The sequence below is a fragment of the Polypterus senegalus genome, chromosome 1 (assembly GCF_016835505.1).
Source record: "Polypterus senegalus isolate Bchr_013 chromosome 1, ASM1683550v1, whole genome shotgun sequence".
Classification (NCBI taxonomy): Eukaryota; Metazoa; Chordata; class Cladistia; order Polypteriformes; family Polypteridae; genus Polypterus; species Polypterus senegalus.
Window position 1 is genome coordinate 328750090 of NC_053154.1, and position 21478 is coordinate 328771567.

At 38.2% G+C, this 21478-nt stretch overlaps 1 protein-coding gene across 1 annotated transcript in view; it reads right to left on the reverse strand.

Annotated features, from left to right (window-relative positions):
* tet1 (tet methylcytosine dioxygenase 1) overlaps positions 1–21478 on the reverse strand; it is a 192007-nt gene that overhangs the window by 41285 nt on the left and 129244 nt on the right. The window contains exon 6 of the mRNA XM_039737872.1: positions 7285–7375. Coding sequence (XP_039593806.1) covers positions 7285–7375 — 91 coding nt within the window. The remainder of the gene's footprint in view (positions 1–7284; positions 7376–21478) is intronic.

Sequence of the window (21478 nt, forward strand, 5' to 3'; positions counted from 1 at the left end):
AAGTACTTCCAGGGTCTGGCTTGTGGGAGTTGGTGTCGGGAGGCAGTTGACAACACTTGCTTGGAGGATGAGGAGTAGGACAAAGAAGGAGGACATTCTTTATTGTTATGGTATACTGTGTTATGTGGAAGATTCTACTGTAGAAGGGCCTGTAAAGGAACTGGATAGAATAAAATCATTATATTTGAACCCATGATTGTGTTTGTGTCATTTGTGTCCAGGGTTTGCGGCACGTGACACCACCTATGTTCCACAATAAGCAGACTCCTAACATTGTTGTTTAGGGAAGCTCAGAATGTCTGTTAAATGCTTTATTTTGTTGTATTGTTTGTTCTCTATTTAATTTTATACCCTAATGTTTACTTTTGTGATGTGTCATTTATTTATTCTGGTTGTTTCACTGATTTGTCACCTGTTATTGTTAAAAAGAATAATCACTGCATTGTATTGTTCACCTCCAACTATTTAACAGTTTTTAAAATTCAGTTTGTTACCTTCAATTTTATATAGCAACTTTCATAGTGAACTTTGTGGCAAAGAATTTCCACACAAATTGCAATTGCACTACTTGTACTAGAACAACATGTACTCTCACGCTCTAAAACTAGCTCAACTTTAGTGTAGGCTGTAATTAATTGGAGACATAAAATTTCTGGATATCTTATTAAAATATGTAATCTGAGTTAATACAAGCAACACCAACCACCAGGACACCAACAGGGCCAGGCTAAGTTAACGGCACTTTCTAAACTGTGAGATCACATGGCATTTGGCCACATAACATGATAATTGGCACAACCAGCACCCTGCTGCCTGTTAAAGAGTTTGAGCATCTCAGATGAAGTAACTACACAGTAAGATAATGCGGACACTGACAGACTCAAAAAGGATTAACTACTGCATCATTCGCATATTTGTGTTGAATGAGTAATAAAAAAACAAAAAAAAAAAAACAGTCCAGGCAGATTACTCAGCCTTACTGATATACAAGAGAGTCTGAATGCAGTGACTCACCTTCACAGAGATGTGAGCTGGCAGCAGTGGTCACCTAATGTGTGAGCAGAGCAGGCTAAAAAAGGCATAAAGACCACAATTACGATGACGCCTCTGTTTAGCACTGGACTTCATGTTCAGCCCAGTCACGGCTTACATAGATCTAAACAATTTCACAGCATTTGAGAAACATCTAGAGATTTCTTTTTTTTGTTTTTTTTCTTTTTCTCACTGACTGTGAATGTTCAGTGACAGATCCTTCATTTCACTCTGTGCCTCCACAGGTTAATGGATAGTATAATAATGTTACTGAAATTCTCTAGTAACTTGAAAATGACAGAAAAAGTCTTCTAAAATAGACAGTTAATCAATCAGGCTGCCTATGGTTGCTGCAGCACATTTTCCCATAATAATAAATATGAAGTTTAATCTCCTCATATTGAATATTTGTTTTTGTACTGCTGTAATGCTGACATTTTTATACTCTTTGAAGAAATATGTATTGGTTGTTTTTCCAAATACAATAGCTGTTTTTATTTTATAAGAGCAGCAGTGATACATTTCAGAGCGCCAAGACAGAAGGAAGGCAGTGACTTTGTTTGTCAATAGCTGAAATCTCTAAACAATAAACAGAGTAATACTGTATTGTCTGTTTGGAATAAGGACTTACAGTACATGTCCAAACAGACTTGGAAGAGATAATGGCAACAGTGAAACTGTAGTCATTTGTAAGGAGAAAATCAGAATAGCAGTCAGGATACACACTAAAGATCATTTCACAAAGATTTAGGCCTCCATTAAGGTCTCAACCCTGTAAATATTTCTTTTGTTTAATAAGAGTCCCTTCCTTGTTTTAATGCAAAGTCTGGGCATGACTTTTTGATTGTGTGTCATCATTGCATTTTTGTAACATATTGTGTCACTGTCGAACCATCCATGGTGCAAGCAGTGGGCATACCTGGCATCACATGTTAAAGCAGGTCAGAAAATGGCAACAGCCACTGAAGAAACATTCAACCAAATGGTGACAAGTACTGTATGGTCTTCAAAACCAAAACCCAGAAGAAAGCATTTTTCATTTATAAGAAACCAACTCTAGACACTTTCTGAGCACATAGAAAAAGCACAACATCACATGTATGTGTCAAGCTCATTTTGTGATGCATAGTGTCACCGTAGACTGTTTCAAAATGGCGATACTTAATGACATCACCGAGGTCCGCCTGAGCAATAACAAAATCTAAATAAAACCTAAAAACAGAAACAAATGACTAAACATTAAAATTTACATTGCCATTGTGATATGATAAGAAGGATTCTCTAAGTAACCAGAACACAAACATCAGTGAGACAGCCAATAGGGAGGAAGTTAATCTACCCTAAAATGAACCTCAGGAGACTTGAAGGGGTCATATGCCTATTGACATTAATAATAATAATAATAATTCTTTACATTTATATGATGCTTTTCTCTCTACTCAAGCATTAACCTCCTCAGCGTTGTATTTTATTCCAATAAAACTTGTAAAATGCATGGCATTTTTTGGCATGAAAAATTACATGTTTACTAAATCTTAAAAGTATAACAATGATACAAACAATAACTGTAATGATGAATAAAAATAATAATATGAAATTAACACTAATAGCAAGAATAATAATAATAGTAATAATAATATTGTTAATGATGCCAAAACAGTATATAATCTCAAAATGAGTCCTCTGTGTGGTAAATCTTAAAGTGACACAGTGAAAGACACAATCTAACATCACAGTCGGGACAATAATAGCGTGTTTCTTTTTGATTTTCTTTCCAGATTTGTCAGTTTTTGAACAGCACATTGCTCAGGTACAAGTCAGATTCTGTTTTTTTTTTCTGTTGGAGGTATTAATTAATAAAATGTCTACCAATACGACTCTCTGGATTGATCCGTGATGTGATGGCTTGACTGTGTCTCTTTAGCAGTAGTGTTGACAGTGGATGTACGACAATGACTTGCTCTACAAGCAGGCATGTAAAGTTTGCATGAGATATAGTTTTGCCAGCTTTTTAGTTGTATAACACGAATGCATTCCAAATGCACTGTTCCACCAGATGATGAAATATCTTTTTATAGTATATATTTTGTTGCCTCCGCATGACGGGATAGAAAAGATTGACCCACGTAATTTACGCTGCCCATCGTGCTATTGTAGTCGACCACAGCACAAATGGCTTCTTAACCTGCTTGTTGCCTTTTGCCTGTACAGTGACTATAGCTGCATTATGTACAGTGCTAAGAAGACAAACATCTTCCTCCTCTTTCCATTTCAGCTTTTGCTAAGCTACAAGTGCACCTTGCTGTGATTTAGCTCTGCCAAAGTCTTCAAGCATGCCATGACAGTTGTGTCTACCGCTTAGAATTAAGGCCAAAAAGTTCTATCTTGGTCTCATCAGACCAGAGAATCTTATTTCTCACCATCTCAGAGTCCTTCAGGTGTCTTTTAGCAAACTCCAAGATAGAACTTTTTGACCTGAATTCTAAGCGGTATGTGTGGAGACAACAACCAGGCACTGCTCATCACTTGTCCAATACAGTCCCCACAGTGAAGCATGGCGGTGGCAGCATCATGCTGTGGGGGTGTTTTTCAGCTGCAGGGACAGGACGACTGGTTGCAATCGCGGGAAAGATGAATGCGGCCAAGTACAGGGATATCCTGGACAAAAACCTTCTCCAGAGTGCTAAGGACCTCAGACTGGGCCGAAGGTTTAACTTCTAACAAGAAAATGTCCCCAAATCCAGGTGTGAAAAACTTGTTGCATCTTTCCCAAGAAGACGCATGGCTGTATTAGCTCAAAAGGGTGCTTCTACTAAATACTGAGCAAAGGGTCTGAATACTTAGGACCATGTGATATTTCAGTTTTTCTTTTTTAATAAATCTGCAACAATTTCAAAAATTATTTTTTTTGTCTGTCAATATGGGGTGCTGTGTGTACATTAAGGAGGAAAAAAATTTAAATGATTTTAGCAAATGGCTGCAATATAACAAAGAGTGAAAAATTGAAGGGGGTCTGAATACTTTCCGTACCCACTGTATGTCAGATAGCTCTGGTGAAGTATAAAAATTGTCCATGGTTACACAGTAACCTTGATCCAGCAGAGCATCTACCAAAGTGGCAGCTATGACATAGCAGCACTGTACTGATTGTATTTCGGATTAAACATTGTCCTTTTCCCTATGTACAGAACCAAATTCCAAATGTATCTCATTTTAGATTCACAAAGCTCATAAAGCTTTATGCCGAATCTTGCTCTTTTGATGCGATGTACTATATCCATATCAGTCTGCCCTTATAAACCATGAGACTTTCATCGATGCTGACATCACGGTTCAGAATGTAAAAAGCTCTGAAATATTACTACAATCACCTGGTATTTCTCCCAAATTTTCTTCATTTTGGGTGCTGGATGGGTATTCTCATCAAAGTCTTCATTGTTGGTAAAGTGGAGATATTTTATAATTACTAAAAAACCTGAACTCAGATATAATAATTTCTCCAAAGAATGGCGGCACTTTTACAGCCCAAGCGATTCTCGGGTCTATTGCTTATGCAAGACGCATCTGTGCAGTTGCCTAAGTGACACTTGGGACTAATGCTTTTAGCTCGGTTTTTGCAGTCTGAGTAACGCTCGGGTCTAACGCCAAGGAGGTTAATGAAGATCCTGGGAAAGACTGAGTATCCTTTCGTTCTTGCGGAACTGCGTATATTTTTGGGAAGGCTGTGGACAGTTAATCTATCAATGTGGATTCACATTCATTTAATGACTAAAGGGGGTAGAATAAAAACAATAAACTTAACTGAGCAACAAAAAGCCTTGCATTTCCAACTCACAATTCTCTAACAAACATTTACTGGTATGTAGTTCTTAAAAATATTCAGTTAGTTATATTTAACTAGTAGTCATCTAAGCAAACAGAAACACGATTATTTTTCAGGATTTACAAGCCTTGGTAACCTCTTTATGCAGCTGAAAGGTTGTTCCATGTCTGTGTAGTTTTTCACTGGGCAGTTTCTTTTTTCCAACATCCCAGACACTTGCAGCCAGATTAACTGGAAAATCTGAATCGGACCATTATGAGTGAGAGTGAGTGTGAGTATACACTGTAATGAAGCTGTATGATTGGTTTCTGTTAGAATACACTAGACTCACAGCAGCCTGGTTCTTGAAAAGTAATGTTTAGAAAATTATTGAATTGGAGGATAAAAATAAGTTCTCAAAGGTTATTTTGTATGTGAGTCTGACATTTGCATATGATTATGTTTTAAAGGGGTTTGTTGTTAAAGCAGACCTGCATGCACATGTCCTATGATATCATCCACCAACCCTAATAACACCAGGCATATACATATGCATACAGTATGCCTGGAAGAAATATGCCTTGCTCATCACTTGCAAGACAAAATTGTTAATAAAGCAATCTACTATATAATAAAACACTAAGGTCTGTGTGTCCAGTCCATCTGAGTAATCTGAATAGTCAGGCTTTGGTGTGATTGACGCGACGAAAAAGGAAGTTCGAATGTGAGATGCATGAGGAGGAGTAAAGGCGCATGCTGAGAGAGTCGCCTTCAAAGATGAAAAGTATAAAACTGGACAGGAGGTGAGAACGGTGCCTAAAAAATGATGACACAGTCTGAGAAGCAAGCTTTACGAGATTGCGCTTGACAGAGGGAGTGCCAGTGAAGAGATGTTCACACACTTAAAAACAGATGAAAGGCACTGAAGATACACATAGGGCAAGAGATAGCAAGTAGTTTTAAATTATTCCATTGCCTCTTTTTGACAGGTACCGTGGTTAGTAATAATAATAAAATACATACCGAACTAAGAGCATTAAAATGTTGTAAAGAGTGGGATTGGCATTGAGGAGCAATAAACATTCATTTTTGTAAAATAACTCTAACAATTTTTTGTGCACTTTATGGTGGGCAATGCCCTTACCCAGCCGGGACACCTTCAAACTTGGGAGCACCAGGGGAGAGTGTATGCTCAGGGCATTATCTCCAACAGATGGCTAGGTGGCAGCACCATGAATTCCCACAAGGCATACTGGGAGTTGGAGTTTGGTGGCTTAGCCCTGTTGGGTCCCAGGGGTGCCACCAGGGGATTGCTGCAGAGATCTTGAGCCCTGTGTCATCAAGCTCCCACTTTACCCAGAAGTGCTTCTTTTGGGACACTCAAAGTACTCCTGGGGATTATACTGTATAAAAGGAGCCAGCTGCCACTGCCCCAGTAGCCAGAGTCGGGAGGAAGAGGGCCGAAGCTTTCTGGAGGAGGAGTGGAGGAGGCAAAAAGAGATGAGGAAGACAAAGTGCTGTGTACTGATTTCTTGTGCTTTGTCATTGGTGCTTTATTGTACTGTGGCTGAATTATGGGAAATGCTTAAGGAAAAGTTTCCCCTAGCTGAATAAAAGCCTGTGTGTTGTGCTGAATTTGCATCTGTGTCTGCTTGTGTCGGGTGTGAGGAGCTGGAGTGCCCCCTGAAGGCCACAACTTAATAATTTTATATTCAAGCATGTACTGGCTACATACAGTATGTGTGCATGGTAAAACATTGCAATTGAAATGATAACAATCAAAATATGAGTTACAAAATGTACCTTATCTAGTATGGTTTAGTTAACAATTGATGTTGTAGGGTTTGTGTTATTCCTGGTGCCACATCAAGGTTGTTGTTCCAGAAAAGTCATTCATGTGTGCTTTGTTTGTTATTTTACAGTGTGATATTTCATCTTACATTGGATTTGTATTTGTTATGAACAGAGCAGCAGGCAGCCTGAACTTTTTTGATAAAGAAACAACTCAAGTAAACAAAAGAGATATTTCTGGGAGATGGCAGAAAGATTTCAGGCAAAGGTTTGGTTACCGAAAAATCAGAATTAATAGTAAACGAAGACTAATTTGGTGACTCTGGAGGTATTTGGCCTCTGACTTCTCATAATTCTTTCAAATGGCTTGAATAATTAAAATAACCAAGTAACCCTGCTATAAAGTTAGTATTAGTTCCTGTTGTAGCAATTTGTTACAGAATTGAGCAAAATAGCAATGACACATCTGGTGTGCAAGTAAAATATGAGACACACTTTAAATGGGCTGGATTAAATTACACATTTAAAGCAACACAATTACTCAAAGCTGACACATATTCGGCCAGTCATGGCGTAATATCTTCTATTTGCCCGAATATTTTTTTTTCTTGTAGAAAACAAACTAAAACATAACAATGTAAGACAATCTAGGATCTTACCTTTCTTCCATGATTTTTCTCACAGCTGCAACACTTGGTCCTGATCCAAGGTGTGTGTAATATGGACCTTCATCTTTTTCAATAAATTGTTCTGAACAAAAAAAAAAAAAGAAGGGTATTTAGCATTCTGACAAGGATAAACGACAACAGGCCATTCAGCTCAACAAAGTTTGCCAGTCCTATCTTAATTCCTCCAAAATAAATGAAGTCAAGTCTATAATGTCCTATTGTCTACCACACATTTTTCCTTGTAAACACTTGAGGAGTCCATGTCCCTTTACTATCCAAACAAATATCAACCAGAATGATGTCCAAAATGCAAAATGATATATGTGGCCCTGATGAGTTCAACTGTTTGGGTAAGATGTTGAACATGTAATGAGCTGTAGATCTGACTGTAGTAATCATAGAAAAATAAAATAATAATAATACATTTTATTTATAAAATGCCTTTCCCATACCTAAAGTGTCTTACAGAAATTAAGAATGAACAACAGGGCATATACAACAAATAATGTCCTCATGAAACACTAAATCAAGATAAATACAAGATACACAAAGCACTGACACAAAATAAGAAACAATAAACCAGAATAAAATACAAACATACAAGAAAACCCTTAACAAGAAACATAATTTGTGGTGCAAACATAAATCTCCCTGGGCATCTAGACAGACAGGCTAAACTGAAAGAAGGGCCAGAATGTCAGGATAAGTTCAATGTCTTCCTGAACAATTGAGATTTAAGTTGTTTTTTGAATAAATGAATTGAGTCAGCTGATCTCATTAATTTTGGAAAGTTGTTTCAAAGTCTGGGCACTACAGAGCTGAAGGCTGTGTTACTCATGGAGTGCAGGTTCGTTTGAGGCACAATGACATTGCCAGAATTTGTGGGAGGACAGGAGAAGAGTGATGCAGGAGATTACTGATGTAGTTTGGTACAAGGCCATTGAAAGCTTTGTAAGTTGTTAATCTCTTATATATATTTCTCTTCTGGTTCATCCTGCTTCCACTTCAAAACCGGTCCCGCCCACATGCAGCCAACACAGCATTTCTCAACTCCTCTTCCAAACCCTTCCCCGTGCTGCCTGCGGCCTCCCATAGACCTTACTATTTACGTTATATTGCGATGGTTGTTTCCTAAGCCTTTGTTATAAAATGAACAACAGAATCTTTTCTGTCGACGGGTTTTTGTACAACGTCATCTCTATTCCGGGATCTGGCAACTGTCGTCTCCAACAAAACATCTATTCACAACTTCACAGGGAGCCAGTGAAGTTGAGAGAGAGTACGTGTAATATGTTCAGTGGATTTAGAACAGCAGGTTATTATCCTGGCAGCAAAATTTTGAAGAAGTTGTAAGTGATGGATAAGTTTTTGTGGGATACCAGATAGAATAGCATTACAGTAATCTATATGTGAGGTGACTTGGGGATTAACCAATACTTCAGTACTGTGTTGCGTAAGAACAGGACGAAGTCTAGAAATGTTTACTTATATGGGAGGAATTATTTAATAATAATAATTATTATTATTTAATAATTGCCATTATTAGTGTATAAATGGATATAAATAATTGCATGTAAATGATTCGCCAAAATCTGTTGTATGTAAATGATACTGTTTTAAACGTTATTGTTTTTTCATCAGAAAACCCGGTTTCCACGTCTACCTGTATTAGTTTAAATGGCACTTTTGCGACTCGCAATAGGGCGGACGTGCTGACGTATCATGTTGACTGGGCAACACAGTGAATGCGGCATCTATCTATATGTCTATGCTCTCGACCATTGGCATTGGTTTCGCTCCTTGCTATTGGTTTCACTCCTTGCTATTTTCGTTATACTCCGATGGTTGTTTCCTAAGCCTTTATTATAAAATGAACGACAGTATCTTCTCTGTCAACGGGTTTTGTACAATGTCATCTCTATTCTAGGATCCGGCAACTGCCTGTTCCTATCAGTGGGTTATTTCTTGACACAAATCATCTCCAATAAAACACCTATTCACAACTACGTCTTTCAAGAAGTATTTCTTTCTTCTTGATTTCTGAATTCCTTTCTCACCGTTTTCCGTTCCTATTCTTACACCGCCGTGTGCTAAGGTGGGTGTCGGCTAGTAGAATCTTATAGAAGGGGAAACTGCCAGTAGGGAGTTCCAGTAGTCAATGGTGGATATAATAAAAGCACGGACAAGTTTCTCAACATCAGAGAAGGAGAGGGATGAACGTACACAGGATCTGTTATGGAGGTGGAAGTAAGAAAGTTTCTTAATGTGACGAATGTGGGTAGAAGACTAAAGGGAGGAATCAATAAAGACACCAAGATTCCCAGCAGAAGTCAGTCTGATGAAATCATTACAAAGGGTGAGTGAGGATGAGCTCATGTTGTTAAGCAAAGCTTTAGTACCAATTAGCATGACTTTGGATTTGTTACAGTTTAATTTTAAAGAGTTATATTCCATCCAGGTTTTTATTTCGCCAAGGCAAGTTGTGAGCTGGGAAATAATATAGAAAGGTGTCTCACATTCTGACTTCTACAGACGCTTTTCCTACGTGTTACAGAAAGTTTTTTCCAGCTGTGAGGCTGGTGAAGGAAGAACATGATGAACAAAGTTTGAAAGCACTAAGATGAGAAAAATGAGGGAGAGATTTATAGGGAGTGGGGGACCATAGGCTATGAATGTCAGCTCAATTACAGTCTTTACAGAGTTTGCATGCTAGCCATGTGTCTATATAAATTGTTCTTTCGACACATATTATGAAGAAGTGCAGGTTCGAAAATTGGTTTGATATGAGTAAGTGTGGGCCTGTTTGTGAGTGTGACCAGCAGAAGACTGGTGTTACATCCATTGTAGTAATAAGCTCCAGTTCTTTAAAACGCTAAATCAGATTAAGCATATTTGACATTGGTTGGAAGTATGAATGGATTCTATACAGTAGCACAAAAAATTGAGAAAAAGTGGATACCTCCTATATCCTTTAATCTGTCGAATTCTGGGTTCAGATCCTGAAGTTCAAAGCCCATGTGGAGGAACCTCAATTTTGTATTTGTGCTATCAATTGTAGTCACTAAACAGGTTAGTTCAGTCAAGACCCAGGCTTTGAAAACATTACACTTATAAATTTACAATTTTTTTTGCTTTTTCATTCTTGTAATGTTTCTAGCTTTACTTTAATACTATTGTTTTAAACTGTAAGATTAGAACAGATATAGCTCTTCCTAAGCGAACCCTTTCCAAATGATGTTACTGCCTTAAATAAAAACTTAAAACATGAAATGGATGATGCAGCTTTGGCCCCAAATTGGGTTTCCCTCCTTTGAATGCGTCATTGGCTGTCATATTTAATAAAAGGTAACATGCACCATTGGAAACTATTTTAAAGCCACATGGTAATTTGGCCTTTCTAAAATTTCCAGCAAGTTGTAATTTTCCAGCGTTTCAACAATCTGATCATACAGTGCCGTTATTTGAGCTGCCAAATTCTGGACCATGGGAAATTGAAACCTGCATAACCCAGGAACCACCATCTGTTAGTGCATCCAGTCTCCCAAGGAGTGACATCTCCCACGCCTTCTGTATTAGATGTGTGGGTTCTGGTGAGCACTTCCATACTGCTCCCAATCGTGGAGAACAGCCAAGTTCAAACCAGCAAGTGAAAATGCACTGTTTACTTACTCATTCTGTCATGACTCACCTAAAAACGCAGTTCCAGTTCTTTTTGTAATTCTCCTCATGTAATATCACAGGTAATGCAGCTCTTTATTTATGTATAACATTGCCACTTCATAGTTAAGTTTCACCACATTGCATTTAAGCTATTTACAGGTAATGTTACAGTAAAATATGGTTAGGTTAAAGATATAAATATTGCAAGATTTTTAAGAAATGTGTATTTTTTTCATTTATTTGTTTAAAAGTAAAATTCAAGCCTTGATGGAATCTTTTGATTGTTTGTGCATTCTCTTGCAACAAAACTTCAACTGAAAGTAATCTTTCAGATATACATAAAGTAAACCATTATTTATCAGTGTTTGCCTCCTCAGTATCCACTATTACTCCTGCCCATGAGAAAGACACCAGAGGAATCCAAACTTGAAAGGATTCTGCCTTCTTATTAGACTGCACAGAACAAAGTTATTGTATATACATTAATACTGCAGAATGGCCATAAACGGGGTGGTCGTTAGTGCAGTAAATGCAATTACATGCACACACAAAGCCAAGATAAGGTGAACAACACAGTTATCTGTTACTTTAAAAAATGCCATTTATTCATTTAAAGCTATTGATCTTTAAAGAAATGTCCACTTTAAATGAGTCTTATGTCTGCTCATTGAAAGAGGCATTTAAACAGTTTTATATTGTGCATTTCAATAGTCTGCTTGTTCTCCCTGTGTCTGCATGGGTGTCCTCCGGGTGCTCTGTGTGGTTTGTGTGTGTTTGTTCACCCTGCAGTGGACTGGAATCCTGTCCGAGGTTTGTTCCTGTCTTGCACCTTGTGTTAGCTGGGATAAGCTCCGGCACACTCCGCGCCCCTGGTTTGGATTTAGGGTTAGGGTTAGGGTTACAAGTACCATACATTTACACTGGCTGTTATGGAGTCAAATTAAATGTATGGTTTTGTTGTATAATAGTAACAATAAGAGCAGCTCACTATTCAAAAAGTTTAGTTTGTGACACAGGAGGGCTCAAACCCACGACCTCTTGATTATGATTTAGCAGTTCTTACTGATGTACTACCAAAGCAGTCGTGACAACGAAATACACTAATCTGATTTCTTTTTCTTCGGTTATTGTCTTGAATAAAAGTGCACTTGTTCTGTTATATTTGTACCTATTGTGAAAGTGCTTATTTGATATTTGGACTACAGACTTCACACATTATATACTTCATGTTGTCACACACGTGTGCATGGGAGGCAGCTAAAGGGCTTGAGTGAAAGCAGTTCTGAGGCATGCCGGGATGTGGTAGAGTGCACTGACTCTTTTTCTCCCTTTCCTGTAGACCATTCCCGGGAGATTCCACCTGGCTCTCTTGATGTCACTTCTGGGACTGAGCCAATGATTGAAGAACAAGCGCCCGATCCTTATGACCTCACTTCCTGTCTTCCCCTTTAAAAGCCTGCCCTTTTCCCCTGTTCCCTCGGTTCTGTTTTGGACTCAATTGTATGCACATCAGTGCTGTTTATTGTGAGAAATAACGACTTTTGCAGCCAGGATACCAGAATATACGGTTGGCTGCCCCAAACCTTCATCTTGAGTATGTCTCATCTTTGTGACAATGTCAAAATGTTGTCATTAGTACTAAAACATGAAAAAAGTTTGTCTTTTAGATATGTGTTCAACATTACTGTCATGCTACACTTACATAGATCTTTTTAGACATGGAACACACATGAAATGCATGTGTTCCAAATAACAATATATTATTTACCCCATACAGCTCCCAGTACCTCACTCCCAGATAAACAAGTCTTGAGCTGGGAGAGCTTTTAGCCCTTCCTGCAGTGGTGGGGGAATGGGATAGCAGGCTGCTTGCTACTTGTGTTGATCGACACATTTAAAACACAAAAGACGCTGACGGAGAGGTTTTTTTATAGGCTTTGGTAATTCATGTGTTAAGATGGGGCTCATTGTCCAACTGAACAGGACTTACGTTTAAACCCTGTTTGACACAAACAACAACCCCACCTCCTTTTCTGTTCTGTCCCTCTTTCCTAAAAAATGTGTATCCCTATATGTTATACTCATCCCTATCATTGTTACCTTGCCAGGTTTCTGTTATTACTATAATATCATAATTATGCTCCTTTACATACAACTCCAAGTCACTTTTTTATTTTTGATACTTCTAGCATCAAGGCAAACTATTTTAACTTGTTTCTAATTTTACTTCTGTATTTAAACATTGGGTTAGATTTTACATTACTATGCATTTTTATTTTTACAAAATTGCTTCTTCATGTAGAGTTCTAAACCTGGCCTGCCCTAAACTCCCTGCTCCCCACATGCTCTAGTTTAAACAATCCTTGACTAACCTTCTCATACACCACTCCAACAAATTGGTGCCCCACGGTTCAAGTATAACCCATTGTAGCAGAACAGGTCCCATCTGTTCCAAAAGGAGTCCCAGTGTCCCATAAACCTATACCTTTCTACACTACACCAAGATCTGAGCCACATGTTAAACCTTCTGACCTCCTCAGTCATACCTGAACTGGTAACACAGGCAGAACTTCAGAAAAGACTACCTTGACAGTTCTTCTCCTCAGCCTGGCACCTAACTCTTTAAATTTAGATTGTAGAACCGATACACCACCCTTACGTATGTCATTTTTTCCAAAATAGACAATGACAACTGGATCCACTTCATCTCTGGCCAAGAGCCTATCAACTCTTTCAGGTAGGTCTCACACCTGTGCACCGGGAAAACAACATGCCATGTGGGACTCTCTGTCTCTGGAGCAAACATGCACTTCAATCCCTGTAATGATTGAATGCCCCAACTATCACTTCCTCTCTGTTTCTGGGAACTGGTTTTGAGATGACCTGTTGGGGCTCCTCATGCCTACCACCTCAGAATCTTCAGAGACACCATCCAACTCTACAAGGACCTGAAAAAGGTTTGACACTTCCAGTTCTGGGGTCAATGTCCCCGAACAGTTTGTACCCTTTACCTTACACTTTGTGACCCACCAGTCTGATCTATAATCTCCTCCTGCGCCACCTAAGGGGTGCACACTATCTGTCTAAAGGACACCTGGGCCAGGTCTTCCAATTCACTACTATAACGCAGGCCCACCAACTCCTTCTCCAGTTCACTGATCCTGACCTAGAGGTGCTGGATCAGCTAGCATCTCCTGCTGATGTAGCTCTCATAGAAGACTGGCTCTTCCAAGCCATCCTCTAAAATGTCTAACTCCAACATGACTTGTATTGCACTGACCTCATTATTAAAATTTGAGTTAAGCTTACTGCCTTAACTATTTATTTTATTAAAATTAAATTATTTAACTTAAATGGTACAACTAAAAAAAAAATTAAACCAAAGAAATTAGATTAAAGAACTGCTAAAGTAATTTTACACGTTCTGGCTCCTTAAGCACCTGTAATGTTCTCCTCCTTGACTGCCTGCTGTTTGTCCTTCTATGAGGTTTACTTTTCTCTGACTGCTTTAATAATAATAATAATAATAATAATAATAATAATAATAATAATAATAATAATAATGATAATACATTTTATTTATATAGCTCCTTTCCCATGCTCAAGTCACTTACAGAATATAAGAAAGAATGACAGGGTATACAGTATATAGCATTGTACAAACCAAATAAACAAATAAAGAAGATTAAGATAGTAAATTCAGAGAAAGCCTAACAAATAACATAATTAATGGTCTAGCACATACAGGTTACATGGGCATCTTGACAGAGAGGTAAACTGAGAGAAGGGTAATAAAGTCAAGTAGAGCTAAAAGCCTTCCTGAACAGATGAGTTTGGAGTTGTTTTTTAAAAGAATTCATGGAGTCAGCTGACTTGATAAATTTCGGTAGGTCATTCCAGAGTCTGGGCGCTATACAGCTGAAGGCCGTGTCACCCATGGAGTGTAGATTAGTGTGGGGCACAACAAGATTGCCAGAATCAGAGGACCTTAGCGGGCGGACAGGCACATAGTGATGGAGAAGGTCACTGATGTAGTTTGGCGTGAGGTTATTTAAGCCTTTGTAGGTTATTAGTAGGATTTTATATTCGATTCTGTAAGACACAGGGAGCCAGTGAAGATGGAGCAGGATGGGTGTGATGTGCTCGCTGCTGCTGGTTCGAGTGAGGACTCTTACAGCTGAGTTTTGAATAAGTTGGAGCTTTGATATAAGATTAGAAGGGGCACCTGCCAGCAGCGAGTTACAATAACCTATGTGGGATGTGAAAAAAGCTTGGACAAGTTTCTCATCATTAGAAAAGGAGAGGAAGGAGCAAACACGGGATATGTGACGGAGGTGAAAGTAAGAAAGTTTCTTAATGTGATTTATGTGGCCGGAGTAAGAAAGGGAGGAATCAAAAATGACACCAAGATTCTTAGGCTTTCCTAAGCTTTCTTCAGCTTTCCTAACTTTGCACTCCTCTTATTCCTTACTTAAAAGCTGTCCCATCACACCGTTTGTACTACATCGTATTAATCAACTGTTAGGCTGTTGCCCTCTTAACTGCTGTACTTTCCTGACCGCTAAGAACTGTTCAATCTATTAAAGCTTGCTTACTGGATATCTGCTGCTGGTTAATTTCTTACTGTCTTGTCTGCTCCTACAGCCATTTGTGCCTGATCGGCACCTTAACGTTAACTACCTGCCTACATGTCGTAGAGTCTTTTATTTTACTGCTTTAAAGTTAGCAACTGCTTTTTTCCCCCAATAAGGAATCATTGTTTCTGTTACTTCCTATGATACTGGTTATTTACTTACAGAGATGCCTGTGTCAGCCACTTTTGCTTCCTCAGGATCACACATTGAAGCAGTGGTGGGGTTGAATTGCCAGAACTGAGTGTTACAGTTGATTATCTTGATTTCTTTGGTAACTGATTAGCTGGTATTGTCCAGAAGGTTGCTGGTTCGAAACCTGTTACTGCCAGTAGGGATTCTACTCCATTGATACCTTGAGTAACAGCCTTAACCTGCAATTGCTCCAGGGGTGCAATTATTATAAAGTCACATCAGTGCCGGTGCTAGGTAATTTTCCACCCTAGGCCAAATTTATTTGTTGGACCATCCAACTGTTCAGTAGCTAACCCATTCGGCTGGGTTTTTCCACCCCTTATGATCTGCGCCCTGAGTCTATTTTTCAAACACCATTGACCAATTTAAAGACAAGCATGACAGCAGGTTTGCTTATTTTGAACAGGTATGGATTGTCCAGCAGAGACAGCTGAGATTCCAAGGAAAAGTCCACTAAAAATGTTTGGTTGCATGATATCTCTGTGGACAATAATAATTCAAGCTTTTCAATCTCCTTTTTAATTTTTCACTTTTCTTTACTCTGGACCTGATACCTTTAGTATTAAAAAAAAGTCTGAGGAATTCATTATAGTACTGTAGATCAGTATTGGATCAATTCTAAAAGTTAGACTTTGGCATTGGTACCAGCTTTTGCACCTCAGTACCAGTACGAGAACGATGCCAAAACAAATAAAGGATAACTTCACCCCCCAGCATGCATACGCAAATACTTCCTTGTGCCGCTGGACTCTGCATATCATATCAAGGACTGTGGGTAACTCTTGGCATTTTCATTGTGCAAGTACTTCTTTTTTGAATTTCAAGAAGAATAATATATCTATGTTATATTGAGAATTAAGGGTGGTTGCCAGGAACACAACCATTTACGTTCAGTACCAAAATTAGCATAATGGTGGTAAAGTACCATCATTAGATATCATAACATTAATTTTCACTCATATGTAGGTTTTTGATTTTATTTGATACACTTAATCCCTGAAGGGAAATTGTCTTTTCTCGTGACCTTTGGAGGACCTTTTGTACTAATCCCCACTATTCTCTGCTGGTTCTTTTGTTTTGGCGATTTGCGACATCACCATCTGATCAAGGCACCATGCAGCCCCCTGAGATGCTGGAATGATGTCTCAGCTGTCCACAAGGCCAGCTTCAGAAAATCCTATCGTGTGAAGCCTGAAAACTGAGAGGTTTGATTTAGGAACATTTATGTTAGGTCAAATGCCCAGTGGGGGCTGTGTGGACCCCTGCAGATTTTGTTTTATTCTCCAGCCTAACTGGAGTTTTGTTTTCTTCTGTCCTCCTGGCCATCTGACCTTACCTTGTTTTGTTGTTACTTAACTCTTTAATAGTATTGCCTAATCTTAATTGCTTTTCTTTTCTTGTAACTTTCTTTTTTGTCGTCTTGTAAAGCTACATTGTTGTATGAAAATGTGTTATATAAATAAATGTTGTTATTATTGTTATTGTTGTTGTTAGAGCGCAGGCTCTGCCAGGGTACAGTGCCCCTGGAACAATTTTCAAGTATAGGGCCTTGCTCAATGGTCCAGTGGAGTAGGGTCCCTTCTGCAGTAATGGGATTTGAACTGGCCACCTTCCAGATACCAGTGCAGATTGATGACACCCAGTTATATATTTCTTTAAGATCAAATGGCTTTTCTCCAATGGTATCCTTAATTAATTGTGTCAGTAAGTTAAAGGAGTGGCTGAATATAGAAAACACAGAAGTGTTGGTTGTTTGAATGAATGATGCTGAACATTCTCTCAATGTTAAACTCAGTTGAAATCACCATTTGTTTCATACAGTCATCAAACGATTGTTGGAATTATCTTTGACGTTAGCGTCTCATTTAAAAGACACATTACAAAATTATCCAAAAAACGTTGGATGATTAACACATTTCTTTAAATATGCAAGATTCTGAGAAATTAATTTATGCATTTATTTGATTTAGAATTTACTAATGCAAAGGGTTATTCACTGGATGTTCTAATTCTTCTTTATTCAGCTTTCAGTTAATTCAAAATTCTGCTGCAGTAATTATTACACAAAACAGAAAATACGAACACATAACTCCAGTTCTCAAGTCCTTACACTGGCTTCCCTTAAGTTTTGGGCTGATTTTATGATCCTCCATTTAACATATAAAGCCTTAAATGGCCAAGGCCCTGCTTACTTATCTGACCTTATCATTACTTAGAAAACAAAGCGCACATTGAAATCTCAAGATTCTAGTCTGCTTAATATTCCAAGGATTAATAAAATAACAGTGAGAGGTTGAGCTTTTAGTTACAGGGCGTTGAAGCTGTGGAATGATCTGCCTGCTACTATAAGAGTCGTTGCTTTTAAATCCTGGCTGAAGACTCATGACTTTAGTTTAGCATACCCTGACTAGTGCTGCTGAAATGCTGTGCATACTGCAACTCTGTTTCATAGTGATTTGTACATACATATAAGTAATACAATATTTTTAAACAATTACTACACCTTCTCTATTCTGTTTCTTTTCTTGGTATCAGGATGTAGCACTTGGTGCCACTGCTCTACTGTCAGGCTGCTCTAATGCAAATGGAAAAGTCGCCTCACCTAAAAGAGCATTGGAATTATCAGATGGAAAGATTCTCTCATTAGAATGGACTGCCAGCACAAACTCTATTATAGGAAACAAAGAAGGGGTAGGTGGCCAGTTGGCCAAGGTCTCCAGGACTGTGACTTTGTTCTTTTGTACAATTTTGATCTCCTCCGTTGTCAATCGGCCATAAATCATCATTTAATTAATGGACAGATACTGTTGGTTTCTGTTTATGTTTAATTAGTTTCTACCTTGTTTTCTGTGTTTTAATAAATCTGTATATATATGTGTGTTTCAGTTCTGTATTTAGCAATTAGAATAATCTATACTTATATTTTAAATGAGAACTGTTCACAGTGGTTTGTGTCTGCACTCAGTTATTATGAGCGCTATACAAAAAATTAATTGTTGTTGTACCACATAATATTATAATATATACATACATCCTCGATCCTTTAGTGGAACCAGAGCCAATCCTGGGAGCAATGGGCACCAAGGCTGGAACTCTGGACAGGTTGCGAGTCCGTTATAGGGTGAACTTGCATGCACACCACAGAGTCAATTTAGGGTTGGTAATTAGCTTGGATGTCTTCAGGAATGTGAGAGGAAAGTGGAGTATCCAAAGGAATATCCATGCAGAAATGGAAAGAACATGTAAACTCCGTATGGGCAATGACAGGACACAGGATTTGCACAGATCCATGAAGCAGAAGTACTAACCACTAAGCTACTATGCTGTCCCCTTCATAGATATAATTCACTATAATTCCCAGACATTTTGTATCTACAGGTTATAAGACTAGCCCACAGCTACTCATACTGACCTAATGTTAATAATGGCCCTATATAGTGTGTGCTTAAAGATCATCTGGTGTTGTATTCAATGTCTGCTGTTTGTAGTGCATTGCTGTCAGTATTCCGCAGGAGACATGCAAGTACAAATCTTATTGTACTGTAGACACATGACAATAACCTTTAACTTGAGCTATGAACAGATTGTACAAATCCCCAGACAGTACTTTCAAAATTGTGTGACAACTTAAGGCCATAAGAAGTCACACATGTTTTTAATAACACAATATCCATCCATTTACTGATCCTGCTTGATCTAATTTCAGGATCTAAAAAAGGTGTAGGTCCATCCGAGTTGCATCAGCACAGGACAGGACTTCAGTCCATCACTGGGCACACTAACTCATGTCAAGCCGATTTACCATGAACCTAATGTGTACCATTATAAAATGTAGGAGGAAATCCTGGAAGTACCTGCTGAAAACCCCAGGCAAAATATGCAGACTCCAGACAGGCAATGGCTGGGCTGAGATCTGAACCCATAAATTTGATAATATGTGAGGTGAACCTACAGAAATACCAAGGGGGTCAAGCAAATATCTAATTACAGACGTTTTTGAGGCTTATTTATGTTAGAACATTTTATTTTTTGAATAAATTCAACTTTTTGGACAGAGCTTGTGTTACTAATTGGTGTTATACAGACAGCATGTTCTTTGAAATGGTGCCTGTATAGCACAAAGTGCACTTCTTATTTTCAGATTACGCATGCTGAATGTTCTCATAAAACTGTTAAAATGTTATGTATCATTTTGATAATTAGCTTGTTGGATGAAATGATAATGATAATGAACTGCAGTCATTTATCTGTTATATTGAGTAGGTAAACTACTCCCTTTTTATATTTTATATTTGTATACATTCAGTATAATTAATACTACATCTCATTACCCAAAGAAATGTTAAAGAAATATTTAGAATCATATTTAAAAAAGGGCTGCAAAAAGTTATTTGAAAAGCTATTGGGTCAAAAGGCATTTCTGACTGCAATGTAAATGTACCAAAATGTTTACCCAAGTATCTGGATAAGACTGCCTTATGAAGGCAGAATACAAATTCACTGGTTAAACGCATTGAGCATGGGAAAGACGCTATATAAATAAAATGCACTATTATTATTGTAGAAGTAGGGGGTTCGCCCCTGCTCGCTTCGCCAACCCCGGCCTGCACTACGTGCCAGCCACTTCGTCTCTCTGCTGCTCACGTTGTGAAGAGGGGGGCTCCTTCGAAACCCCCTCTTAAGCGGTGATACAATGGGAAACAAATAGCTTTTTTTACCTCCTTTTTGCTCGATCAGATGCTGGCTTGTTGCTGTGCCGTGTGATCTGCATCTTGTGCAGCGCTTCAAACATTTAAAATTCTGTACAGCAGCTGTCCTACTCTTTGTCTTTTATTTCATGCCCTGGGCATTATTATCTCTTGGCACAAAGTCTTGTCTCGCGGGACGTCACTTCTTGATATTTTTTTAGTTTATAATTTAAAAGCAGAATTAGAATCTGAAAATCGAACAACATCACATTAAAGTCTTATAAATTTTGAAAAGAATAATACCAAACATATATATGTAGTTTTTAAAATAAGTCTGAATCAAAGCGTGACATAAAAAGTCACATAAAATTGTTGCACTTTTAGGCTTAGGATTTTATATATACTGTACAGTATAGAGTAGATTGCAGGCGACGCGCCATCCTGTCACAACATTTTACGCTGCCTACATTTTCTTTGCATTCATGAGGGAATTGCCCCAGCATTATGGTCTAAGCTGTTCTGATTTAAGAGGCAGTCAGGACACTGAAACGTATTGTATGCCTGATGATTTTTGTGTTCCGACGACAACACACTATCAATATCCAATGCTCCACTAGACAAGAATGCAAATCTGACAGCACAAAAGACACACAAACTTTACCTCATCTTACATTTTTATCCTAGTAAACATCAGGATAAGGCTCCATACAAATACGCAGTTGTACTACAATCATTAATAATTAACACTGCCATCTGAACCACACTTTTTTAGCTACATCTTCTTTTAGTATTATTTTTGTTACATTTTGGTGAAACATTAAAGGTCCCTCTATTACATAACATTCTCAAATCAACTTAATCTAATTCAGACTTATTAAGGAACTACCAATTATTCCAGCACATTTCACACAAAGTAGGACCTTTCCCTGGATGCAGTGCCAATCCATTGCAGTGCCTGCTGTCACACGCACCCACACAGGGACAAGTTTTTAGTTGGTTAAGCTAATGACA